At 33.9% G+C, this 21406-nt stretch overlaps 1 protein-coding gene across 1 annotated transcript; it reads left to right on the top strand.

Moving 5' to 3' along the window:
- Nucleotides 1-5145: 5145 nt before the first annotated feature.
- LOC132548091 (uncharacterized) lies at nucleotides 5146-19862 on the top strand. The gene is made up of 7 exons (XM_060211915.1): nucleotides 5146-5575; nucleotides 5988-6058; nucleotides 6996-7118; nucleotides 16276-16469; nucleotides 16929-17017; nucleotides 18609-18758; nucleotides 19672-19862. The coding sequence occupies exons 1-7, from the start codon at nucleotides 5153-5155 to the stop codon at nucleotides 19843-19845; spliced, it is 1224 nt and encodes a 407-aa protein (XP_060067898.1). The 5' UTR covers nucleotides 5146-5152; the 3' UTR covers nucleotides 19846-19862.
- The last annotated feature ends 1544 nt before the right edge of the window (nucleotides 19863-21406 follow it).

Genomic DNA, 21406 nt, shown 5'->3' with positions numbered 1-21406 from the left:
GTGTATATACAATGTGACAGGGTCATGTTTTGTGTATATACAATGTGACAGGGCCTTGTTTTGTATGTTTACAATGTGACAAGGTCCTGTTTTGTATATTTACAATGTGACAAGGTCCTGTTTTGTGTATATACAATGTGACAGGGTCATGTTTTGTGTATATACAATGTGACAGGGCCTTGTTTTGTATGTTTACAATGTGGCAAGGTCTTGTTTTGTATATTTACAAGGTGACAAGGTCTTGTTTTGTGTATATTCAATGTGACAGGGCCTTGTTTTGTATGTTTACAATGTGACAAGGTCTTGTTTTGTGTATATTCAATGTGACAAGGTCCTGTTTTGTATATTTACAATGTGGCAAGGTCCTGTTTTGTATATTTACAATGTGACATGGTCCTGTTTTGTATATTTACAATGTGACAAGGTCCTGTTTTGTATATTTACAATGTGACAAAGTCTTGTTTTATAAAATGCATTCATCAATAATTTATAGAAGTGATCTGGTTACATAATGAACAACAATTTTAGCGGTCAATGATTGACTGGAAAATGATTCTGATAGAAAACAAAGATATCTTCTAATTTGTATTGTGCACTCAGGAAGCTCTATCAAGGGAGACAACTCAACACAATCTGATTCATTTGGTATACTATATCACATTCTGGTATTGTGGCAGTGAATGGTGCAACAATTGTCTAGTGTGTAAGATACTGGGGAAATACTTGTAGATAGATGTTCTTGTGTGAGGCCAAAATAGAGTGTTGTTTCAATGTTCTGTACTCCCTGTTAGTATACATAGTAGAGGGACTGGTATATATAGTCATCCACTCTTTAGGTTTGTTGTATTTAATTGATACTATATTTATGTGTAGTACTTGTAAGTCAGCTCATATTCTCTCCAAATAAATGTAACGGTATAAAACTAGCAGGGTTCAGGTGAATACTAAGCATCAAAACCATCAGTTCTTCAGGAATCACTTCTTTATCTCCACATTTATTTTTGTTTATGTGTGACATTTGGGTTTTGTTCCACTGGTATACAGAAAATGTCCACATTGCATGTGTGTTTTGTAGTCAATTCAGACAATGCAATATTGTTTCTCACCTGTGCCTGTGTATAATAAGGTTTTTTCCCAATGTATCCAATTGGTATTTAAATAATGGCTCATCATGAAAATATCCTTGGGATTTCATTGCAATTTTTAATTAGTTTTACCAATTTATGTTGAATGGTCATCTGTCATTTAATTCTTAAACAAGTTTAGCAGGGATTTTTTTCTGTGTCAGTGGTTTAAATGTTTTCTGTATCTACAAACTTATGTTATGTTCTCCATTAAAGTTCAACACGGTCATTCTTTGATGATTAAGTAAGAAGTTTATAATCATCACTTATATTCTGTTTACTTTCTGTGTCAATTCATTACATGTAGGTCATTGTGACCTGTATTTTATGTATTGTGTTAATACATCACATGTAGGTCGTTGTGACCTGTATTTGATGTAGTATGTCAGTACACCACGTGTAGGTTACTGTGATTTATATTCCATATATTCTGTCAATATATAACATGTAGGTTACTGCTCTGTCCCTACATCACACGTAGGTTACTGTGACCTATATTTTATGTACTTTATCAATATATGGCATGTAGGTCACTGTGACCTATATTTTATGTACTTTATCAATATATGGCATGTAGGTCACTGTGACCTGTATTTTCTCTTCCTTGGCTTTGCTAATATAATGCATTTAACTCATTTTTCCATGAGGGAAATGCGAGGGAAATGCAAGGGAAATGTGTATTTTAATTGACTTATATAGGTACTCTAAACACCCCTCATTGTTTATGGTTCCTATTTATTGTCTATCATTGTCATATTTTTATACTTTCGTCTTGCCATTATAAACATATTAATCTCCATTTTAATATTTTGTTTTAAACATTGATCAAAGTCACTATAATTAACTAAAGGTAATTAGCAATGGATATAAAGTTAATTTTCTCTATTTCATTCCTAGAAATCAGAAACAACCAGGTATACTACCCAGGTAGCTAACATATATACTTATATGTCTATATCAAGCAAGAAAAAGCCTATAATTTCAGAGAGTTCAGGTATCAGATCCAGTTTTAGATATATTTACAATTAATTTTCAGGCATAAAAATAGAAAATTTGTGAATGTGACTAGTCTTTTTTTTTTAATATAAACAAACAGTCGTGTGATAATTTACATCATCCTTACAATCTCATCACATGGTCTGCATGTAGTCAATCTACTTTTAATTACCAGCAAATATTATAATCCTAGAAAATTTACTTACATTGTTGTCATAATTATCATTTGACTGCAAAGTCTTGTTCATCATCTGCACCACAAATTTTGTAAATAAAGATTAAATCTCTTAAGTACAATCTGTTCAGTGTTTTTATTGTTAATTGCATATTTATTGTTTCATACATTAACATTCTTCAATGCTTTTCAAACTGGTCTACACAATGTTATATTTGGGCCAGCAGGACTCAATTGATGAAACCGGACTCTCAGTTGAAAAGTTGGAACTTGTAAAATAGTTCCATTAGATTTGCATTTTAAGATTATAGAACAGTTGTCACTTTCTCAAACCTGACAGGTTACTTCCATAACTGATGTATATAGATGTACAGTAGGAGAGTTGATAACAGTTGTCACCTTCTCAAACCTGACAGGTTACTTCAATAACTGATGTATATAGATGTACAGTTGGAGAGTTGATAACAGTTGTCACCTTCTCAAACCTGACAAGTTACTTCAATAACTGATGGAGATAGATCTACAGTAGGAGAGTTGATAACAGTTGTCACCTTCTCAAACCTGACAGGTTACTTCAATAACTGATGTATATAGATGTACAGTAGGAGAGTTGATAACAGTTGTCACCTTCTCAAACCTGACAGGTTACTTCAATAACTGATGTATATAGATGTACAGTAGGAGAGTTGATAACAGTTGTCACCTTCTCAAACCTGACAGGTTACTTCAATAACTGATGTATATAGATGTACAGTAGGAGAGAAGATAACAGTTGTCACCTTCTCAAACCTGACAGGTTACTTCAATAACTGATGTATATAGATGTACAGTAGGAGAGTTGATAACAGTTGTCACCTTCTCAAACCTGACAGGTTACTTCAATAACTGATGTATATAGATGACAGTAGGAGAGTTGATAACAGTTGTCACAGTAGGATATAGAGTTGATAACAGTTGTCACCTTCTCAAACCTGACAGGTTACTTCAATAACTGATGTATATAGATGTACAGTAGGAGAGTTGATAACAGTTGTCACCTTCTCAAACCTGACAGGTTACTTCAATAACTGATGTATATAGATGTACAGGGAGAGTTGATAACAGTTGTCACCTTCTCAAACCTGACAGGTTACTTCAATAACTGATGTATATAGATGTACAGTAGGAGAGTTGATAACAGTTGTCACCTTCTCAAACCTGACAGGTTACTTCAATAACTGATGGAGATAGATGTACAGTAGGAGAGTTGATAACAGTTGTCACCTTCTCAAACCTGACAGGTTACTTCCATAACTGATGTATATAGATAAAAAAACCTGATAAGCAACTGAAGAAAATCCAAAGTGATTAAATATGTCAAGATCTAGATGGGGAGGTGCTATCTAGGCCCACAATTAAATAAATTTTGTTATCTTTACACATCCATAACTAAGCAGTTACGTGTGACGTGTTTCCTTGTCAAATTAATTTGTAATTTGAAATTTGATGAGCTGCTTCAGGAAAGGACTTCATGCATGAATTGAGATAATTTAGAAATAGCTGTTCTGTTATTGGTAGTATCTGTTGTTATTTATTTAGTGATTTTGTTCAAAATTTGCAGTTATTTTCATAAGTCTGATATAACTCTATATATCGTTTTGAATAAGGCTGATATGCTGAGACAATAATTGTTAATTATTTGATTAAGATCAAAATAAATCACTTCTGGTCAAAACTAGGGTACGTAAATTTTTATCGTTCAATATGTGTGATTGTGATTTCTCTCAAGTTTCCTACTTTAAATTTTATCATTTACTGTACCCCGTTTAAAATTAGCCAATCAAAAACTCGGATATATTTTCTCCGTGATTTCAAGATGTCTGCGCCTAGGATCCGAAAAGGTACGTGTGGTATCACATGGGATTTATCTTTAAGTTATTTTCTTTCTCGGGTTCTCTTCTTTTATGTCAAGCTGACAGAGTGCAGAGTCAATTTACAAAATGTAACAGTTAATTCATTATTTTATGTATTTCGGTTATTTTTTTTCAATCATCTCAAAAGAAATGCATTGGAATCACTACACGAGCTGTTTTTATGTGTTGATAGACTTCCCTGATATTGGGCACAACCTCGTCTATGAGTGATAGTCCTGCATGTGAGGGATATATACTCCTTTGAGTAATTAGTTACTCGAATCCGGGGTTGCTTTATAGTAGAAACACAAAGTTCTTTCACAAATTTGAAACAAAATGGACATCTTTATATTTCAACACAAAACGGTACATGTATCTCAAAACAGTTTAATGGCAGACATAGTAAAATGTTAAAAACCAGATCCTGTTAGAACATTTGATAAGTGAATTCACAGACTTAGTACATTTATTTAATCATGAATCCCTCACCTCATACATAATCCTGTAGTAATCCTATGATCAGCTAATCAACATGGCTTTCAAGAATAAGTATTGTTTAGGGTCATGCTCCTGCAGCCACAAAAGCCAGATTTTAGGTTTTACTTCATTGTTTTGTATACTTAAAATTTGAACACTTTGCCTTTTATCAATTTTACAATACAGATGACTTTACAAAAATATGCACTGAATCCATGTTGTTGTTCATGTAACTCCAAAAATAGGATATATCGTTGTTATAACAGATAATTTGTGCTTGTTTGTGCTTGCATTTTAGAATTTACACTCACTTCCCCATTCCTTGCAAAAACAAAGTATATGTACTTGAGATGTACCGGAATATGTGGTTGTGTTTTTAATGAGGTACTGTGGGAATCAGTTTGTATTTCTACATATATTCTTAATATATTCATTCATATTTATAGACTTAGTTTATTAATTTTTTTTTTCGATTGAAGATTAATGGTATGGAAAAGCCCAAAAAGATGAAGAGGAAGAGGGAAGAAGGATATTTTCAAAGTGAAAAAAGGATCCAAAGTGACAAGAAAAGGCAGCGAGTTGACATAGCAAACACAGCAAAAACATTGAAGGAAAATAATCACACAGAGAGTGACCTAAGGTCAGAAGCCAAAAAGCATGAGTTAAAGAAGTCACATGGGGAGAATAAGACGGAATCAAAAACACAGACATCTTCAAAAAGAAAAAAAGATAGAAAAAAACGAAATATGAAAGTTTTAAAGAAAAAAAGACAGATGAACAATGTGAAAGGAAAAGATAAAGGAGAGACAGAAAAAAACAATACAAGTGTTCATTTAAAGACAGACAAAAAACCTACTCTAATTCCAAGTCGTCCAGAAGATTTCTCTTCTAATTGGGAACAATTGAAACAGGTAACGAGTCCACTTTATTCCTAGATAGTTAAAAGTTAATATCCTTCATCTCAGAACCTCAGTCACATCAGGACTCCTTAGTGAGTTCTGTATGGTAGAAATTGGCTGGTATTTTATTATCATAACATAGTGTATTGATTTTAACTCGGAATAAATTGATAGATATGAACTAAACCTGTTCACTCATACAGAGAATCAATCTGTACCTTTCCTGATGAGCAAAATGCACAAATATTTTCAAGTATAAATATCCTAAAGTTTATCTGTTGAACAGCAAACAGAATGTTATATCATGCTATATATTATTTCAAGAAGGTGATATTTGTTATACATTACAGTTGCACTGTGCTGTGCAAAATATGTCTTTCATCTGTTTGTTAAGTGTGGAAAGTTTCCTCTTTTTCTGTTTTAGAAAATTTTACCAGTGGCGAAACCAAAAAAACAAAACTCAAGAAAAAAGGAAGTGAAAATTGAACCAGAAAAGTGAGTATAATATACTCAAAGTGCTTGAATGTAAGCAAATGGTATACAGAACATTTTCTTATTTTCTAATGTATTGTTTACCTTGCAATAAGCAGATACCTATCCATGTTTATCACAGTTTCTGAAAAGAAATTGAAAATGCGATGTCATTTTTATGTACACAGGTTAGTCACATATCATACGTTGATTCTAGGAATCATTGCAGCAGAAAAAGAGGATATCATATTTAATCCTGTGAAATGGAAACTTTGATATTCATCAAAAATGTGCATAAGAAACGAGGAATATTCTATCAGTACAATTTTTTCACACCTTTCATTAATCCAGTTTGAATATGTCAGTTATATCCATGCTGTATTATCTTTAATTAGCTGGACAATATTTAACACACAATAAATGAATACAACACATGAAACATTCTGTTGAATATGATTATTACATGTGAATTGAAGGTTCCCTACCACATTATAAGGCTATCAATACAAAAGTTGTCATTCTGAATAATTTAACAGCAGTTCCTGTGATCTGATTGGTCAAAAATAAATGAAAATATCAAAATACTGTGATCTGATTGGTCAAAAATAAATGACAATATCAAAAGCTCAGTGAAAATATGTCTTACCCTCTTACTGTAGATAAAACCCTATATTTCATTGCAGAGGAATATTCAGGAGTTCAGATGTAATGTATTACAATGTAATATAGGTGTCGCAATAAGTAAAATTCAGAATTTGTGCTAACAAAGGATTTTGTTTGGAGTGGACTATGTTCACCAGATATACTGTTTGATGTTCAGAGTGTGGACTCAAGTGTTAAATTACTATGGTTTTAAGGTCACTAGATATATGGTTTGATGTTAAGGATGTGGACTGTATTTAAACACTGTTTTTATTTTCCCTGTTTCAGTACTTTCAGTCCTTTGATTGTTTTTTTACAGACCACCAGATATATGGTTTGATGATGTGGATGAGTCACTACTAGATGTTCAACCAAAACGGCCTGTTGTGAAGACTAAAAAACAAGATGCCAGTGTGTTGGTGAAGGAGGGCATTTCCACTGGGTAACTGAAACGTTTTTAGTTATACGCTATCTCAGTACATGTGTTTGTTTACTTATACCCTATCTCAGTACATGTGTTTGTTTACTTATACTCTATCTCAGTACATGTGTTTGTATAGTTATACTCTATCTCAGTACATGTGTTTGTATAGTTATACTCTATCTCAGTACATGTGTTTGTTTACTTATACTCTATCTCAGTACATGTGTTTGTTTACTTATACTCTATCTCAGTACATGTGTTTGTTTAGTTATACGCTATCTCAGTACATGTGTTTGTTTACTTATACCCTATCTCAGTACATGTGTTTGTTTACTTATACTCTATCTCAGTACATGTGTTTGTATAGTTATACTCTATCTCAGTACATGTGTTTGTTTACTTATACTCTATCTCAGTACATGTGTTTGTTTACTTATACTCTATCTCAGTACATGTGTTTGTTTACTTATACTCTGTCTCAGTACATGTGTTTGTTTACTTATACTCTATCTCAGTACATGTGTTTGTTTACTTATACTCTATCTCAGTACATGTGTTTGTTTACTTATACTCTATCTCAGTACATGTGTTTGTTTACTTATACTCTGTCTCAGTACATGTGTTTGTTTACTTATACGCTATCTCAGTACATGTGTTTGTTTACTTATACTCTATCTCAGTACATGTGTTTGTTTACTTATACTCTATCTCAGTACATGTGTTTGTTTACTTATACGCTATCTCAGTACATGTGTTTGTTTACTTATACTCTATCTCAGTACATGTGTTTGTATAGTTATACTCTATCTCAGTACATGTGTTTGTTTACTTATACGCTATCTCAGTACATGTGTTTGTATAGTTATACTCTATCTCAGTACATGTGTTTGTTTACTTATACTCTATCTCAGTACATGTGTTTGTATAGTTATACTCTTTCTCAGTACATGTGTTTGTATAGTTATACTCTATCTCAGTACATGTGTTTGTATACTTATACTCTGTCTCAGTACATGTGTTTGTTTACTTATACTCTATCTCAGTACATGTGTTTGTATAGTTATACTCTGTCTCAGTACATGTGTTTGTTTACTTATACTCTGTCTCAGTACATGTGTTTGTTTACTTATACTCTATCTCAGTACATGTGTTTGTTTACTTATACTCTATCTCAGTACATGTGTTTGTTTACTTATACTCTATCTCGGTACATGTGTTTGTATAGTTATACGCTATCTCAGTACATGTGTTTGTATAGTTATACTCTATCTCAGTACATGTGTTTGTTTACTTATACTCTATCTCAGTACATGTGTTTGTATAGTTATACTCTATCTCAGTACATGTGTTTGTTTACTTATACTCTGTCTCAGTACATGTGTTTGTTTACTTATACGCTATCTCAGTACATGTGTTTGTTTACTTATACTCTATCTCAGTACATGTGTTTGTATAGTTATACTCTATCTCAGTACATGTGTTTGTTTACTTATACTCTGTCTCAGTACATGTGTTTGTTTACTTATACTCTATCTCAGTACATGTGTTTGTTTACTTATACTCTATCTCAGTACATGTGTTTGTTTACTTATACTCTATCTCAGTACATGTGTTTGTATAGTTATACGCTATCTCAGTACATGTGTTTGTATAGTTATACTCTATCTCAGTACATGTGTTTGTTTACTTATACTCTATCTCAGTACATGTGTTTGTATAGTTATACTCTATCTCAGTACATGTGTTTGTTTACTTATACTCTGTCTCAGTACATGTGTTTGTTTACTTATACCCTATCTCAGTACATGTGTTTGTTTAGTTATACGCTATCTCAGTACATGTGTTTGTTTACTTATACGCTATCTCAGTACATGTGTTTGTTTACTTATACTCTATCTCAGTACATGTGTTTGTTTACTTATACTCTATCTCAGTACATGTGTTTGTATAGTTATACTCTATCTCAGTACATGTGTTTGTTTACTTATACTCTATCTCAGTACATGTGTTTGTTTACTTATACTCTATCTCAGTACATGTGTTTGTTTACTTATACTCTATCTCAGTACATGTGTTTGTATAGTTATACTCTATCTCAGTACATGTGTTTGTTTACTTATACTCTGTCTCAGTACATGTGTTTGTTTACTTATACGCTATCTCAGTACATGTGTTTGTTTACTTATACTCTATCTCAGTACATGTGTTTGTATAGTTATACTCTATCTCAGTACATGTGTTTGTTTAGTTATACTCTATCTCAGTACATGTGTTTGTTTAGTTATACGCTATCTCAGTACATGTGTTTGTTTACTTATACTCTATCTCAGTACATGTGTTTGTTTACTTATACTCTATCTCAGTACATGTGTTTGTATAGTTATACGCTATCTCAGTACATGTGTTTGTTTACTTATACTCTATCTCAGTACATGTGTTTGTTTAGTTATACTCTATCTCAGTACATGTGTTTGTTTACTTATACTCTATCTCAGTACATGTGTTTGTTTACTTATACTCTATCTCAGTACATGTGTTTGTATAGTTATACTCTATCTCAGTACATGTGTTTGTTTACTTATACTCTATCTCAGTACATGTGTTTGTTTACTTATACTCTATCTCAGTACATGTGTTTGTTTACTTATACTCTATCTCAGTACATGTGTTTGTTTACTTATACTCTATCTCAGTACATGTGTTTGTTTACTTATACTCTATCTCAGTACATGTGTTTGTTTACTTATACTCTATCTCAGTACATGTGTTTGTTTACTTATACTCTATCTCAGTACATGTGTTTGTTTACTTATACTCTATCTCAGTACATGTGTTTGTTTACTTATACTCTATCTCAGTACATGTGTTTGTTTACTTATACTCTATCTCAGTACATGTGTTTGTTTACTTATACTCTATCTCAGTACATGTGTTTGTTTACTTATACTCTATCTCAGTACATGTGTTTGTATAGTTATACTCTATCTCAGTACATGTGTTTGTTTACTTATACTCTATCTCAGTACATGTGTTTGTATAGTTATACTCTATCTCAGTACATGTGTGTTTGTTTAGTTATACTCTATCTCAGTACATGTGTTTGTTTAGTTATACTCTATCTCAGTACATATGTTTGTTTAGTTATACTCTATCTCAGTACATGTGTTTGTTTACTTATACTCTATCTCAGTACATGTGTTTGTTTACTTATACTCTATCTGTGTTTGTTTAGTACATGTGTTTGTTTACTTATTCTCTATCTCAGTACATGTGTTTGTATAGTTATACTCTATCTCAGTACATGTGTTTGTTTACTTATACTCTATCTCAGTACATGTGTTTGTTTACTTATACTCTGTCTCAGTACATGTGTTTGTTTACTTATACTCTATCTCAGTACATGTGTTTGTATACTTATACTCTATCTCAGTACATGTGTTTGTTTAGTTATACTCTATCTCAGTACATGTGTTTGTTTAGTTATACTCTATCTCAGTACATGTGTTTGTTTAGTTATACTCTATCTCAGTACATGTGTTTGTTTAGTTATACTCTATCTCAGTACATGTGTTTGTTTACTTATACTCTATCTCAGTACATGTGTTTGTTTACTTATACATGTGTTTGTTTACTTATACGCTATCTCAGTACATGTGTTTGTTTACTTATACTCTATCTCAGTACATGTGTTTGTTTACTTATACTCTATCTCAGTACATGTGTTTGTTTACTTATACTCTATCTCAGTACATGTGTTTGTTTAGTTATACTCTATCTCAGTACATGTGTTTGTTTACTTATACTCTATCTCAGTACATGTGTTTGTTTAGTTATACTCATGTGTTTGTTTAGTTATACTCAGTACATGTGTTTGTTTACTTATACTCTATCTCAGTACATGTGTTTGTTTAGTTATACTCTATCTCAGTACATGTGTTTGTATAGTTATACTCTATCTCAGTACATGTGTTTGTTTAGTTATTCTCTATCTCAGTACATGTGTTTGTTTAGTTATACTCTATCTCAGTACATGTGTTTGTTTACTTATACTCTATCTCAGTACATGTGTTTGTTTACTTATAGTCTATCTCAGTACATGTGTTTGTTTACTTATACTCTATCTCAGTACATGTGTTTGTTTACTTATACTCTATCTCAGTACATGTGTTTGTTTACTTATACTCTATCTCAGTACATGTGTTTGTTTAGTTATACTCTATCTCAGTACATGGTTTGTTTACTTATACTCTATCTCAGTACATGTGTTTGTTTACTTATACTGTGTTTGTTTCTCAGTACATGTGTTTGTTTAGTTATACATGTGTTTGTTTACTATCTCAGTGTTTGTGTTTGTTTACTTATACTCTATCTCAGTACATGTGTTTGTTTAGTTATACTCATGTGTTTGTTTAGTTATACTCTATCTCAGTACATGTGTTTGTTTACTTATACTCTATCTCAGTACATGTGTTTGTTTACTTATACTCTATCTCAGTACATGTGTTTGTATAGTTATACGCTATCTCAGTACATGTGTTTGTATAGTTATACTCTATCTCAGTACATGTGTTTGTTTAGTTATACTCTATCTCAGTACATGTGTTTGTTTAGTTATACTCTATCTCAGTACATGTGTTTGTTTACTTATACTCTATCTCAGTACATGTGTTTGTTTACTTATACTCTATCTCAGTACATGTGTTTGTTTAGTTATACTCTATCTCAGTACATGTGTTTGTATAGTTATACTCTATCTCAGTACATGTGTTTGTTTACTTATACTCTATCTCAGTACATGTGTTTGTTTACTTATACTCTATCTCAGTACATGTGTTTGTTTAGTTATACTCTATCTCAGTACATGTGTTTGTTTAGTTATACTTAGTACATGTGTTTGTTTACTTATACTCTATCTCAGTACATGTGTTTGTTTAGTTATACTCTATCTCAGTACATGTGTTTGTTTAGTTATACTCTATCTCAGTACATGTGTTTGTTTAGTTATACTCTATCTCAGTACATGTGTTTGTTTACTTATACTCTATCTCAGTACATGTGTTTGTTTAGTTATACTCTATCTCAGTACATGTGTTTGTTTATACTTATACTCTATCTCAGTACATGTGTTTGTTTACTTATACTCTATCTCAGTACATGTGTTTGTTTAGTTATACTCTATCTCAGTACATGTGTTTGTTTGTTATACTCTATCTCAGTACATGTGTTTGTTTAGTCTATCTCAGTTGTGTTTACTTATGTGTTTGTTTACTTATACATCTCAGTACATGTGTTTGTATAGTTATACGCTATCTCAGTACATGTGTTTGTTTACTTATACTCTATCTCAGTACATGTGTTTGTTTACTTGTGTACTCTATCTCAGTACATGTGTTTGTTTACTTATACTCTATCTCAGTACATGTGTTTGTGTATAGTGTTTGTTTAATACTCTATCTCAGTACATGTGTTTGTTTACTATTTTACATGATAGTTATACTGTAGTACAATGTTTGTATTTTGATACACTCTATCTCAACATGTGTTTGTTTACTTATACTCTATCTCAGTACATGTGTTTGTTTATTGATACATGTGTTTGTTTACCCTATCTCAGTACATGTGTTTGTTTACTTATACGCATGTGTTTGTTTAGTTTGTGTAATGTACATGTGTTTGTTTAATACTCTAGTGTTTGTTTAAGCTGTAGATGTGTTGTTTATAATGAAGTCCATGTGTTTGTTTACAACCTAGAAACTGTAGAGTTTGTGTTGGTGAAGTCCCCAACCTAGAAACTGTAGAGTTTGTATAATGATGTCCCAAACCTAGAAGCTGTAGAGTTTGTATAATGAAGTCCCCAACCTAGAAGCTGTAGAGTTTGTATAATGATGTCCCCAACCTAGAAACTGTAGAGTTTGTGTTGGTGAAGTCCCCAACCTAGAAACTGTAGAGTTTGTATAATGATGTCCCAAACCTAGAAACTGTAGAGTTTGTATAATGATGTCCCAAACCTAGAAACTGTAGAGTTTGTATAATGATGTCCCCAACCTAGAAACTGTAGAGTTTGTGTTGGTGAAGTCCCCAACCTAGAAACTGTAGAGTTTGTATAATGATGTCCCAAACCTAGAAGCTGTAGAGTTTGTATAATGAAGTCCCCAACCTAGAAACTGTAGAGTTTGTATAATGATGTCCCAAACCTAGAAACTGTAGACTTTGTATAATGATGTCCCAAACCTAGAAACTGTAGAGTTTGTATAATGATGTCCCAAACCTAGAAGTTGTAGAGTTTGTGTTGATGAGAAACCCCAACCTAGAAACTGTAGAGTTTGTATAATGATGTCCCAAACCTAGAAGCTGTAGAGTTTGTATAATGAAGTCCCCAACCTAGAAGCTGTAGAGTTTGTATAATGAAGTCCCAAACCTAGAAACTGTAGACTTTGTATAATGATGTCCCAAACCTAGAAACTGTAGAGTTTGTATAATGATGTCCCAAACCTAGAAGTTGTAGAGTTTGTGTTGATGAAGTCCCCAACCTAGAAACTGTAGAGTTTGTATAATGATGTCTCAAACCTAGAAGTTGTAGAGTTTGTGTTGATGAAGTCCCCAACCTAGAAACTGTAGAGTTTGTATAATGATGTCCCAAACCTAGAAGTTGTAGAGTTTGTGTTGGTGAAGTCCCCAAACCTAGAAACTGTAGAGTTTGTATAATGATGTCCCTAACCTAGAAGATTTGGAGTTTGTATAATGATGTCCCTAACCTAGAAGCTGTAGAGTTTGTGTTGATGAAGTCCCCAAACCTAGAAACTGTAGAGGTTGTATAATGATGTCCCCAACCTAGAAACTGTAGAGTTTGTATAATGACGTCCCAAATCTAGAAGCTGTAGAGTTTGTGTTGATGAAGTCAGGAACCTAGAAGCTGTAGAGTTTGTATAATGATGTCCCTAACCTAGAAGATTTGGAGTTTGTTTAATGATGTCCCTAGCCTTGAAGCTGTAGAGTTTGTATAATGATGTCCCAAACCTAGAAACTGTAGAGTTTGTATAATGATGTCCCAAACCTAGAAGCTGTAGATTTTGTATAATGAAGTCCCCAACCTAGAAACTGTAGAGTTTGTATAATGATGTCCCAAACCTAGAAACTGTAGACTTTGTATAATGATGTCCCAAACCTAGAAACTGTAGTATAATGATGTTTGTGAGTTTGTGTTGGTGAAGTCCCCAAATCTAGAAGCTGTAGGGTTTGTATAATGATGTCCCTAACCTAGAAGATTTGGAGTTTGTATAATGAAGTCCCCAACCTAGAAACTGTAGAGTTTGTATAATGATGTCCTCAACCTAGAAACTGTAGAGTTTGTGTAATGACGTCCCCAATCTAGAAGCTGTAGAGTTTGTGTTGATGAAGTCAGGAACCTAGAAGCTGTAGAGTTTGTATAATGATGTCCCTAACCTAGAAGATTTGGAGTTTGTTTAATGATGTCCCTAGCCTTGAAGCTGTAGATTTTGTATAATGATGTCCCAAATCTAGAAGCTGTAGAGTTTGTGTTGATGAAGTCCCCAACCTAGAAGCTGTAGATTTTGTGTTGATGAAGTCCCCAACCTAGAAACTGTAGAGTTTGTATAATGATGTCCCAAACCTAGAAGCTGTAGAGTTTGTATAATGATGTCCCAAACCTAGAAACTGTAGAGTTTGTATAATGATGTCCCAAACCTAGAAACTGTAGAGTTTGTGTTGATGAAGTCTTCAACCTAGAAGCTGTAGAGTTTGTGTTGATGAAGTCTTCAACCTAGAAGCTGTAGAGTTTGTGTTGATGAAGTCTTCAACGTTGAAGCTGTAGAGTTTGTGTTAATGATGTCCCCAACCTAGAAACTGTAGAGTTTGTATAATGATGTCCCAAACCTAGAAGCTGTAGAGTTTGTATAATGATGTCCCAAATCTAGAAGCTGTAGAGTTTGTGTTGATGAAGTCCCCAACCTAGAAGCTGTAGAGTTTGTGTTGATGAAGTCCCCTACCTTGAGGCTCCAGAGTTTGTGTTGATGAAATCCCCTACCTTGAGGCTCCAGAGTTTGTGTTGATGAAGTCCCCTACCTTGAGGCTCCAGAGTTTGTGTTGATGAAGTCCCCTACCTTGAGGCTCCAGAGTTTGTGTTGATGAAATCCCCTACCTTGAGGCTCCAGAGTTTGTGTTGTGTCCACCTCTTGTGACTCTGAGACTCTAAAGTTTCACTGCACCACTTTTCAGTTTGACCAAGGCAGTAGCTCTAGACTGTAGAGTTTGTGTTGTGTCTACCTCTTGTGACTCTGAGACTCTAAAGTTTCACTGCACCACTTTTCAGTTTGACCAAGGCAGTAGCTCTAGACTGTAGAGTTTGTGTTGTGTCTACCTCTTGTGACTCTGAGACTCTAAAGTTTCACTGCACCACTTTTCAGTTTGACCAAGGCAGTAGCTCTAGACTGTAGAGTTTGTGTTGTGTCTACCTCTTGTGACTCTGAGACTCTAAAGTTTCACTGCACCACTTTTCAGTTTGACCAAGGCAGTAGCTCTAGACTGCGAGTTTGTTGGTGTGTCCACCTCTTGTGACTCGGAGACTCTAAAGTTTCACTGCACCACTTTTCAGTTTGACCAAGGCAGTAGCTCTAGACTGCGAGTTTGTTGGTGTGGGCACCTCTTGTGACTCGGAGACTCTAAAGTTTCACTGCACCACTTTTCAGTTTGACCAAGGCAGTAGCTCTAGACTGCGAGTTTGTTGGTGTGTCCACCTCTTGTGACTCGGAGACTCTAAAGTTTCACTGCACCACTTTTCAGTTTGACCAAGGCAGTAGCTCTAGACTGTAGAGTTTGTGTTGTGTCTACCTCTTGTGACTCGGAGACTCTAAAGTTTCACTGCACCACTTTTCAGTTTGACCAAGGCAGTAGCTCTAGACTGTAGAGTTTGTGTTGTGTCTACCTCTTGTGACTCTGAGACTCTAAAGTTTCACTGCACCACTTTTCAGTTTGACCAAGGCAGTAGCTCTAGACTGCGAGTTTGTTGGTGTGTCCACCTCTTGTGACTCGGAGACTCTAAAGTTTCACTGCACTACTTTTCAGTTTGACCAAGGCAGTAGCTCTAGACTGCGAGTTTGTTGGTGTGTCCACCTCTTGTGACTCTGAGACTGTAAAGTTTCACTGCACCACTTTTCAGTTTGACCAAGGCAGTAGCTCTAGACTGCGAGTTTGTTGGTGTGGGCAGTAACAGTAAACAGGACATGCTGGCCAGAGTCTCACTGGTCAATCATTTTGGCCATTGTATCTATGACACGTTTGTAAAACCCCAGGAACAAGTGACAGATTATAGAACCTGGGTCAGTGGTGTTCGAGAGGAGGACATGCTAAAAGGTTTGTGTATAGGGGTTAAATTATCTTCTGTAGTTATATCCTTGTCAATGTGTGAACAAAATCACAACTTCAGCTTTTTTACGCCAGACAAAGAAATCATTATTATTATGAATGTTTTATATCATAAATATCTAAAACTTGTTTATAATTGAGGGCGGAATATTAGAAATGTTCTATGCTTAAATACCAAAGATTCCTTTGCATTTAAGTGAATTAAAGAAAAAACAAATAAAATCAATAAATAAATAAATGGATTTCATAGATGATCTGTTATTTACCTAAGGTAAATTTGGAGAACAAAATTGTGACAGAAAGTTCATTTTAGTATTTTACTCTGTTTCATATAACAACAATTGTATGTGAATTATATCTGTGGTAGCTTACTTGTCGTAGGCTTGTATCAAATGATATTTATTTGTAGCCGATTAACAATTGGAGAATTTCTCTATTTATTTATAGGTGTTGAATTCTCAGAAGCCTGTAAAAACCTAGCAGAAATGATAAAAGGCAGAATATTGGTGGGACATGCAATAAAGAATGATTTAAAGGTAAGATATTCTGGTACAGGAAAATTGACATCGTAAGTGACTGAACCATCTCATATAACAATGTATCAGTATTCTGAGGTTTAGATATAGCAAGAATTCTTTAGAGTTGAAATATCCTATCATTAAATAACAAGATGTCCTCAAAGTCAGGTGACATTTCATTGGACATAAAGGATCATATCTGATGTCAGTTTAATGCACAAAAGGCTCTTGACATATCAAATTATATATGACATATCACAGTATTTTGTAGCCATGGTAAAATACTAGCTGCAATATACCACTGGACTGAAGAGAACTTCTCTTTAGCTGGATCGGTTGAGCATCAGACTAGTAAACCAGAGGTCCTGGGTTCGAATCCTAGTAGAGGCACTGAAATATGAAAATGATCACTGCAACAATTTGATACCAACGAGTTTCATAATTTCCTATTGTATTGACACAAGTTTTAGATTCCATTTGACATATAATCATGTCATTTAAAAATAAGTGGAATCTCCTTTCCCTCTAGGACAGGCTTATTTCCTTTTCTTTCTAGGACAGGCACATTTCCCTTTCCCTCTAGGACAGACTTATTTCCTTTTCTTTCTAGGACATACATATTTCCCTTTCCCTCTAGGACAGACTTATTTCCCTTTCCCTCTAGGACAGATTTATTTCCCTTTCCCTCTAGGACAGACTTATTTCCATTTCCCTCTAAGAAAGGCTTATTTCCCTTTCCTTCTAGGACAGACTTATTTCCCTTTACCTCTAGGACAGACTTATTTCCCTCTCCCTCTAGGACTGGCTTATTTCCCTCTCCCTCTAGGGTAGGTTTATTTCCCTTTCCCTCTAGGACAGACTCATTCCCTTTCCCTCTAGGACAGACTTATTTCCCTTTCTATCTAGGACAGGCTTATTTCCCTTTCCCTCTAGGACAGACTCATTCCCTTTCCCTCTAGGACAGACTTATTTCCATTTCTCTCTAGGACAGGCTTATTTCCCTTTCCCTCTAGGACAGGCACATTTCCCTTTCCCTCTAGGACAGGCTTATTTCCTTTTCTTTCTAGGACAGGCACATTTCCCTTTCCCTCTAGGACAGGCTTATTTCCTTTTCTTTCTAGGACAGGCACATTTCCCTTTCCCTCTAGGACAGACTTATTTCCTTTTCTTTCTAGGACATACGTATTTCCCTTTCCCTCTAGGACAGACTTATTTCCCTTTCCCTCTAGGACAGGTTTATTTCCCTTTCCCTCTAGGACAGGCTTATTTCCCTCTCCCTCTAGGACAGACTTATCTCCCTTTCCCTCTAGGACAGACTTATTTCCCTTTCCCTCTAGGACAGACTTATTTCCGTTTCTCTCTAGGACAGGTTTATTTCCCTTTCCCTCTAGGACAGACTCATTCCCTTTCCCTCTAGGACAGACTTATTTCCCTTTCCCTCTAGGACAGGCTTATTTCCCTTTCCCTCTAGGACAGACTTATTTCCCTTTCCCTCTAGGATGTAACATGATGTTGTTATAGACAGGTGTCAGTGAAGTCAGGTTTTAGATGTTATAGGATTTTGTTATTGTCTTGTATCTGACCTGATTTTCTCATCTTTGTTTGACAGGTACTTTATCTAAGTCACCCTAAAAAGCTGATTCGTGACACATCCAAGTATAAACCTTTTAGAGAAATGTTTTGTGGTAAGACTCCATCACTTAAGAAGTTGACGGCCAAGGTTCTGGATGTGGCAGTACAGGAAGGAGAACATAGCTCGGTATGAAACAAATGTGTCGTGTATAACACATGTTAGAAAATATTATCTCTGATAATGATGATATACAGAAAATGATATTATAGTGATATCTTATGCATAATGGCATTTCTCTTGCAGTGCGGTAACCTGGTATTGTAAAACTTTCACTTTGTATTCTCAGTTAAAATTTTAGTGGAAAATGTTAAACTGTATTTTACTGTAGCAACTATGTATATAACTTCATTGACTAAAATTCAAACTTTACCAATATCTCACATATTCACATGTCAAAACAACGGAAGATAATAGCGTACACTGCTCAGATCCTTCCCCTGCTTAGAAAGGCAGAGTTTTGAGGGCACTCCAGTTACTTTGTTTTACTTGGTTTAACATTTTGTCTTTTTGCTCTGGTATTTATCTTGAATATTTTATAGCAAATAAAATAGACAAATTACGATAAATTTTGAGAATTACATCACCTGGTTATATTATGTGTAATTGTTATTTGATAAATGTGTACTCTATGATGCCAGATAAAAATCCGTGTTTAGTGATAAGTTCATTTTATATAAAAAATTCATAGAAAGTCATTATATTTGTTTAATATATTTATGTCATTCTCTTAAAATTTTGTCACAAAACATTTCATTTTATCAACTTCACATTATTTCATCCACCGGACAAGTTGTCTGATAAAAGATTAAACAAAGAGAACAGTTTTATCACTTACAAACATTTTGATATCTATTAAACAAAGATTTTAGTTATTAACGGACATTTAATAAATACTGTACTCTGACAATAATTCTCAAAATAAGGAGGTGGGCTACAGGACAACGGCATTGGTTAGTACTGTATTACTAAAACTACAGTGTATGTGAATGGGCTTATTACCAGGCATGGGCTTATCAGACTTTGATGTTTGTTGTTGCAGATTCAGGATGCACAAGCTACCATGAGGCTTTATACTATGTACAAGCAGAAGTGGGAAAAAGACTTAGCACTCAAAAATCCAAGGCGGCAGAAAATGCCGAAAACTCTCCAACAAGCTGGGAAAACGAAAGTTACAGAACCACACACTGGACCATCTGATGGAAATTCTGCATGAAACAATTACAATATAACAAAAGCAATTTTAATTGTTTATTTTGTTTTTGAAAAAATGTATGAATATATGTTTTTGAAAAAAAATTATGTTGTGTTTATTCCATTGAGGCTTATTCCACCAATATTCTGGCTGACAATAAGTTTCCATGTGTAAATCTTATATTAGATTCTCCTAAAATACCACTGGGATCCTGGGGTGGGATAGATTTGTATTAAGAAGATTTTAGCTAATAGTACATCTCTCATAAGTATTGTGATGTTCCATATTATTTTTACAGAAGAATTGATTTTAGAAATAGCTAAATGTCAGGAAGATATTAAGTGAAGAAACATAACAAAAAGGATAGTGGACATGGGGAGTGTTAATTGCATTAAAGTGTAAATTTAAAATTGTAATACACTATATTTATATTATGAAACTTTTTATACTCCCTTCGCCACTTTGTCTGTTTGTCCGTCCATCATAATTTTGTCCAGAGCATCACACAAAAATTATAAGAGGTATCAATATGAAACTTCATAGGTATGTAAACCTCAACAAAGAGAAGTACATTGCACCAGAACTATCACTCTATCTCTATTTTACATAAATTAGAAGTTACTGCCCTTTGTTATTTTTCATACTTAGATTTTGTGCGGAACATTATACTAAAACTATAACAGATATCAAACTTCATAGGTAGATAGATCTCATTGAGGAGGAGGGCAGTGTACAAGAATCAGAAATCACTTATTGCCCTTTGTTATTTTTATACTTAAATTTTGTCCCATTCTAGGAGCATAACCCATCTCTGACGGCCCATGTTTGAAAATGGTAAATATGAACTGATATTCTGAAGAATTCTTTGAAATGGAGTAAATATAAAAAAATGAAAACACTACAAAACTTAAAAAATGAAATAGTAAACGTAATGTGAAACTCGAAAAAAGCAGTAAAATAACGAGATTTCAATTCAATAAAAATCTTCAAACTAGTAAATATAAAAAAGAAAAAATGTTTCTCAAAGAATACTTATCTTCCCATGGTTTAACTGTGACAGATGTGTGTTTGATCCAGATCCCAAAAGAAATGAAGTCACTTGATCACTGATTAGATTTTCTAAATCCTTGAATATGACCCTTCAACCCTTAAACAAAAACTTTTCCATAAATAAAATGAATGTAGCCACTAGAGAGCAGATTTGGATTTTCTTAAAACAGTAAACTTGAACTTGACACTTCAACCCTAAAAACCAACGTTGTCTGTGATATTAGGTCCTTCACAGGTATGTGAAACTAATTCCTGAAGGAAGAAAGCCACTAAATTGATACCAAAGATGTTACTCTTCTCCGACTTTGAGTCATTTAGGGACAGATTTTTACTCTCCATGTATTTTATCATAATGCAATGTCAGTATTCATGTTTGCAAATTCTATACAAGCGATGTGGGAAAGATGGACAAAATATATACTAGTGAATGTGAAATATGCGGTATTCCTCTTGAAATATTTCCAAAGGACAAAAATAATGAGTTCAATGAAAGAATGTTTTTCCATAGTTCTGTTTGCCTGGTAACATTAGA

Source organism: Ylistrum balloti, unplaced genomic scaffold (genome assembly GCF_031769215.1).
Source record: "Ylistrum balloti isolate Yb309-2 unplaced genomic scaffold, AGI_CSIRO_Ybal_v1 Utg370000, whole genome shotgun sequence".
NCBI lineage: Eukaryota > Metazoa > Mollusca > Bivalvia > Pectinida > Pectinidae > Ylistrum > Ylistrum balloti.
The sequence above is the reverse complement of the archived record's forward strand: the minus strand, read 5'-3'. Positions and strand labels throughout refer to the sequence as shown.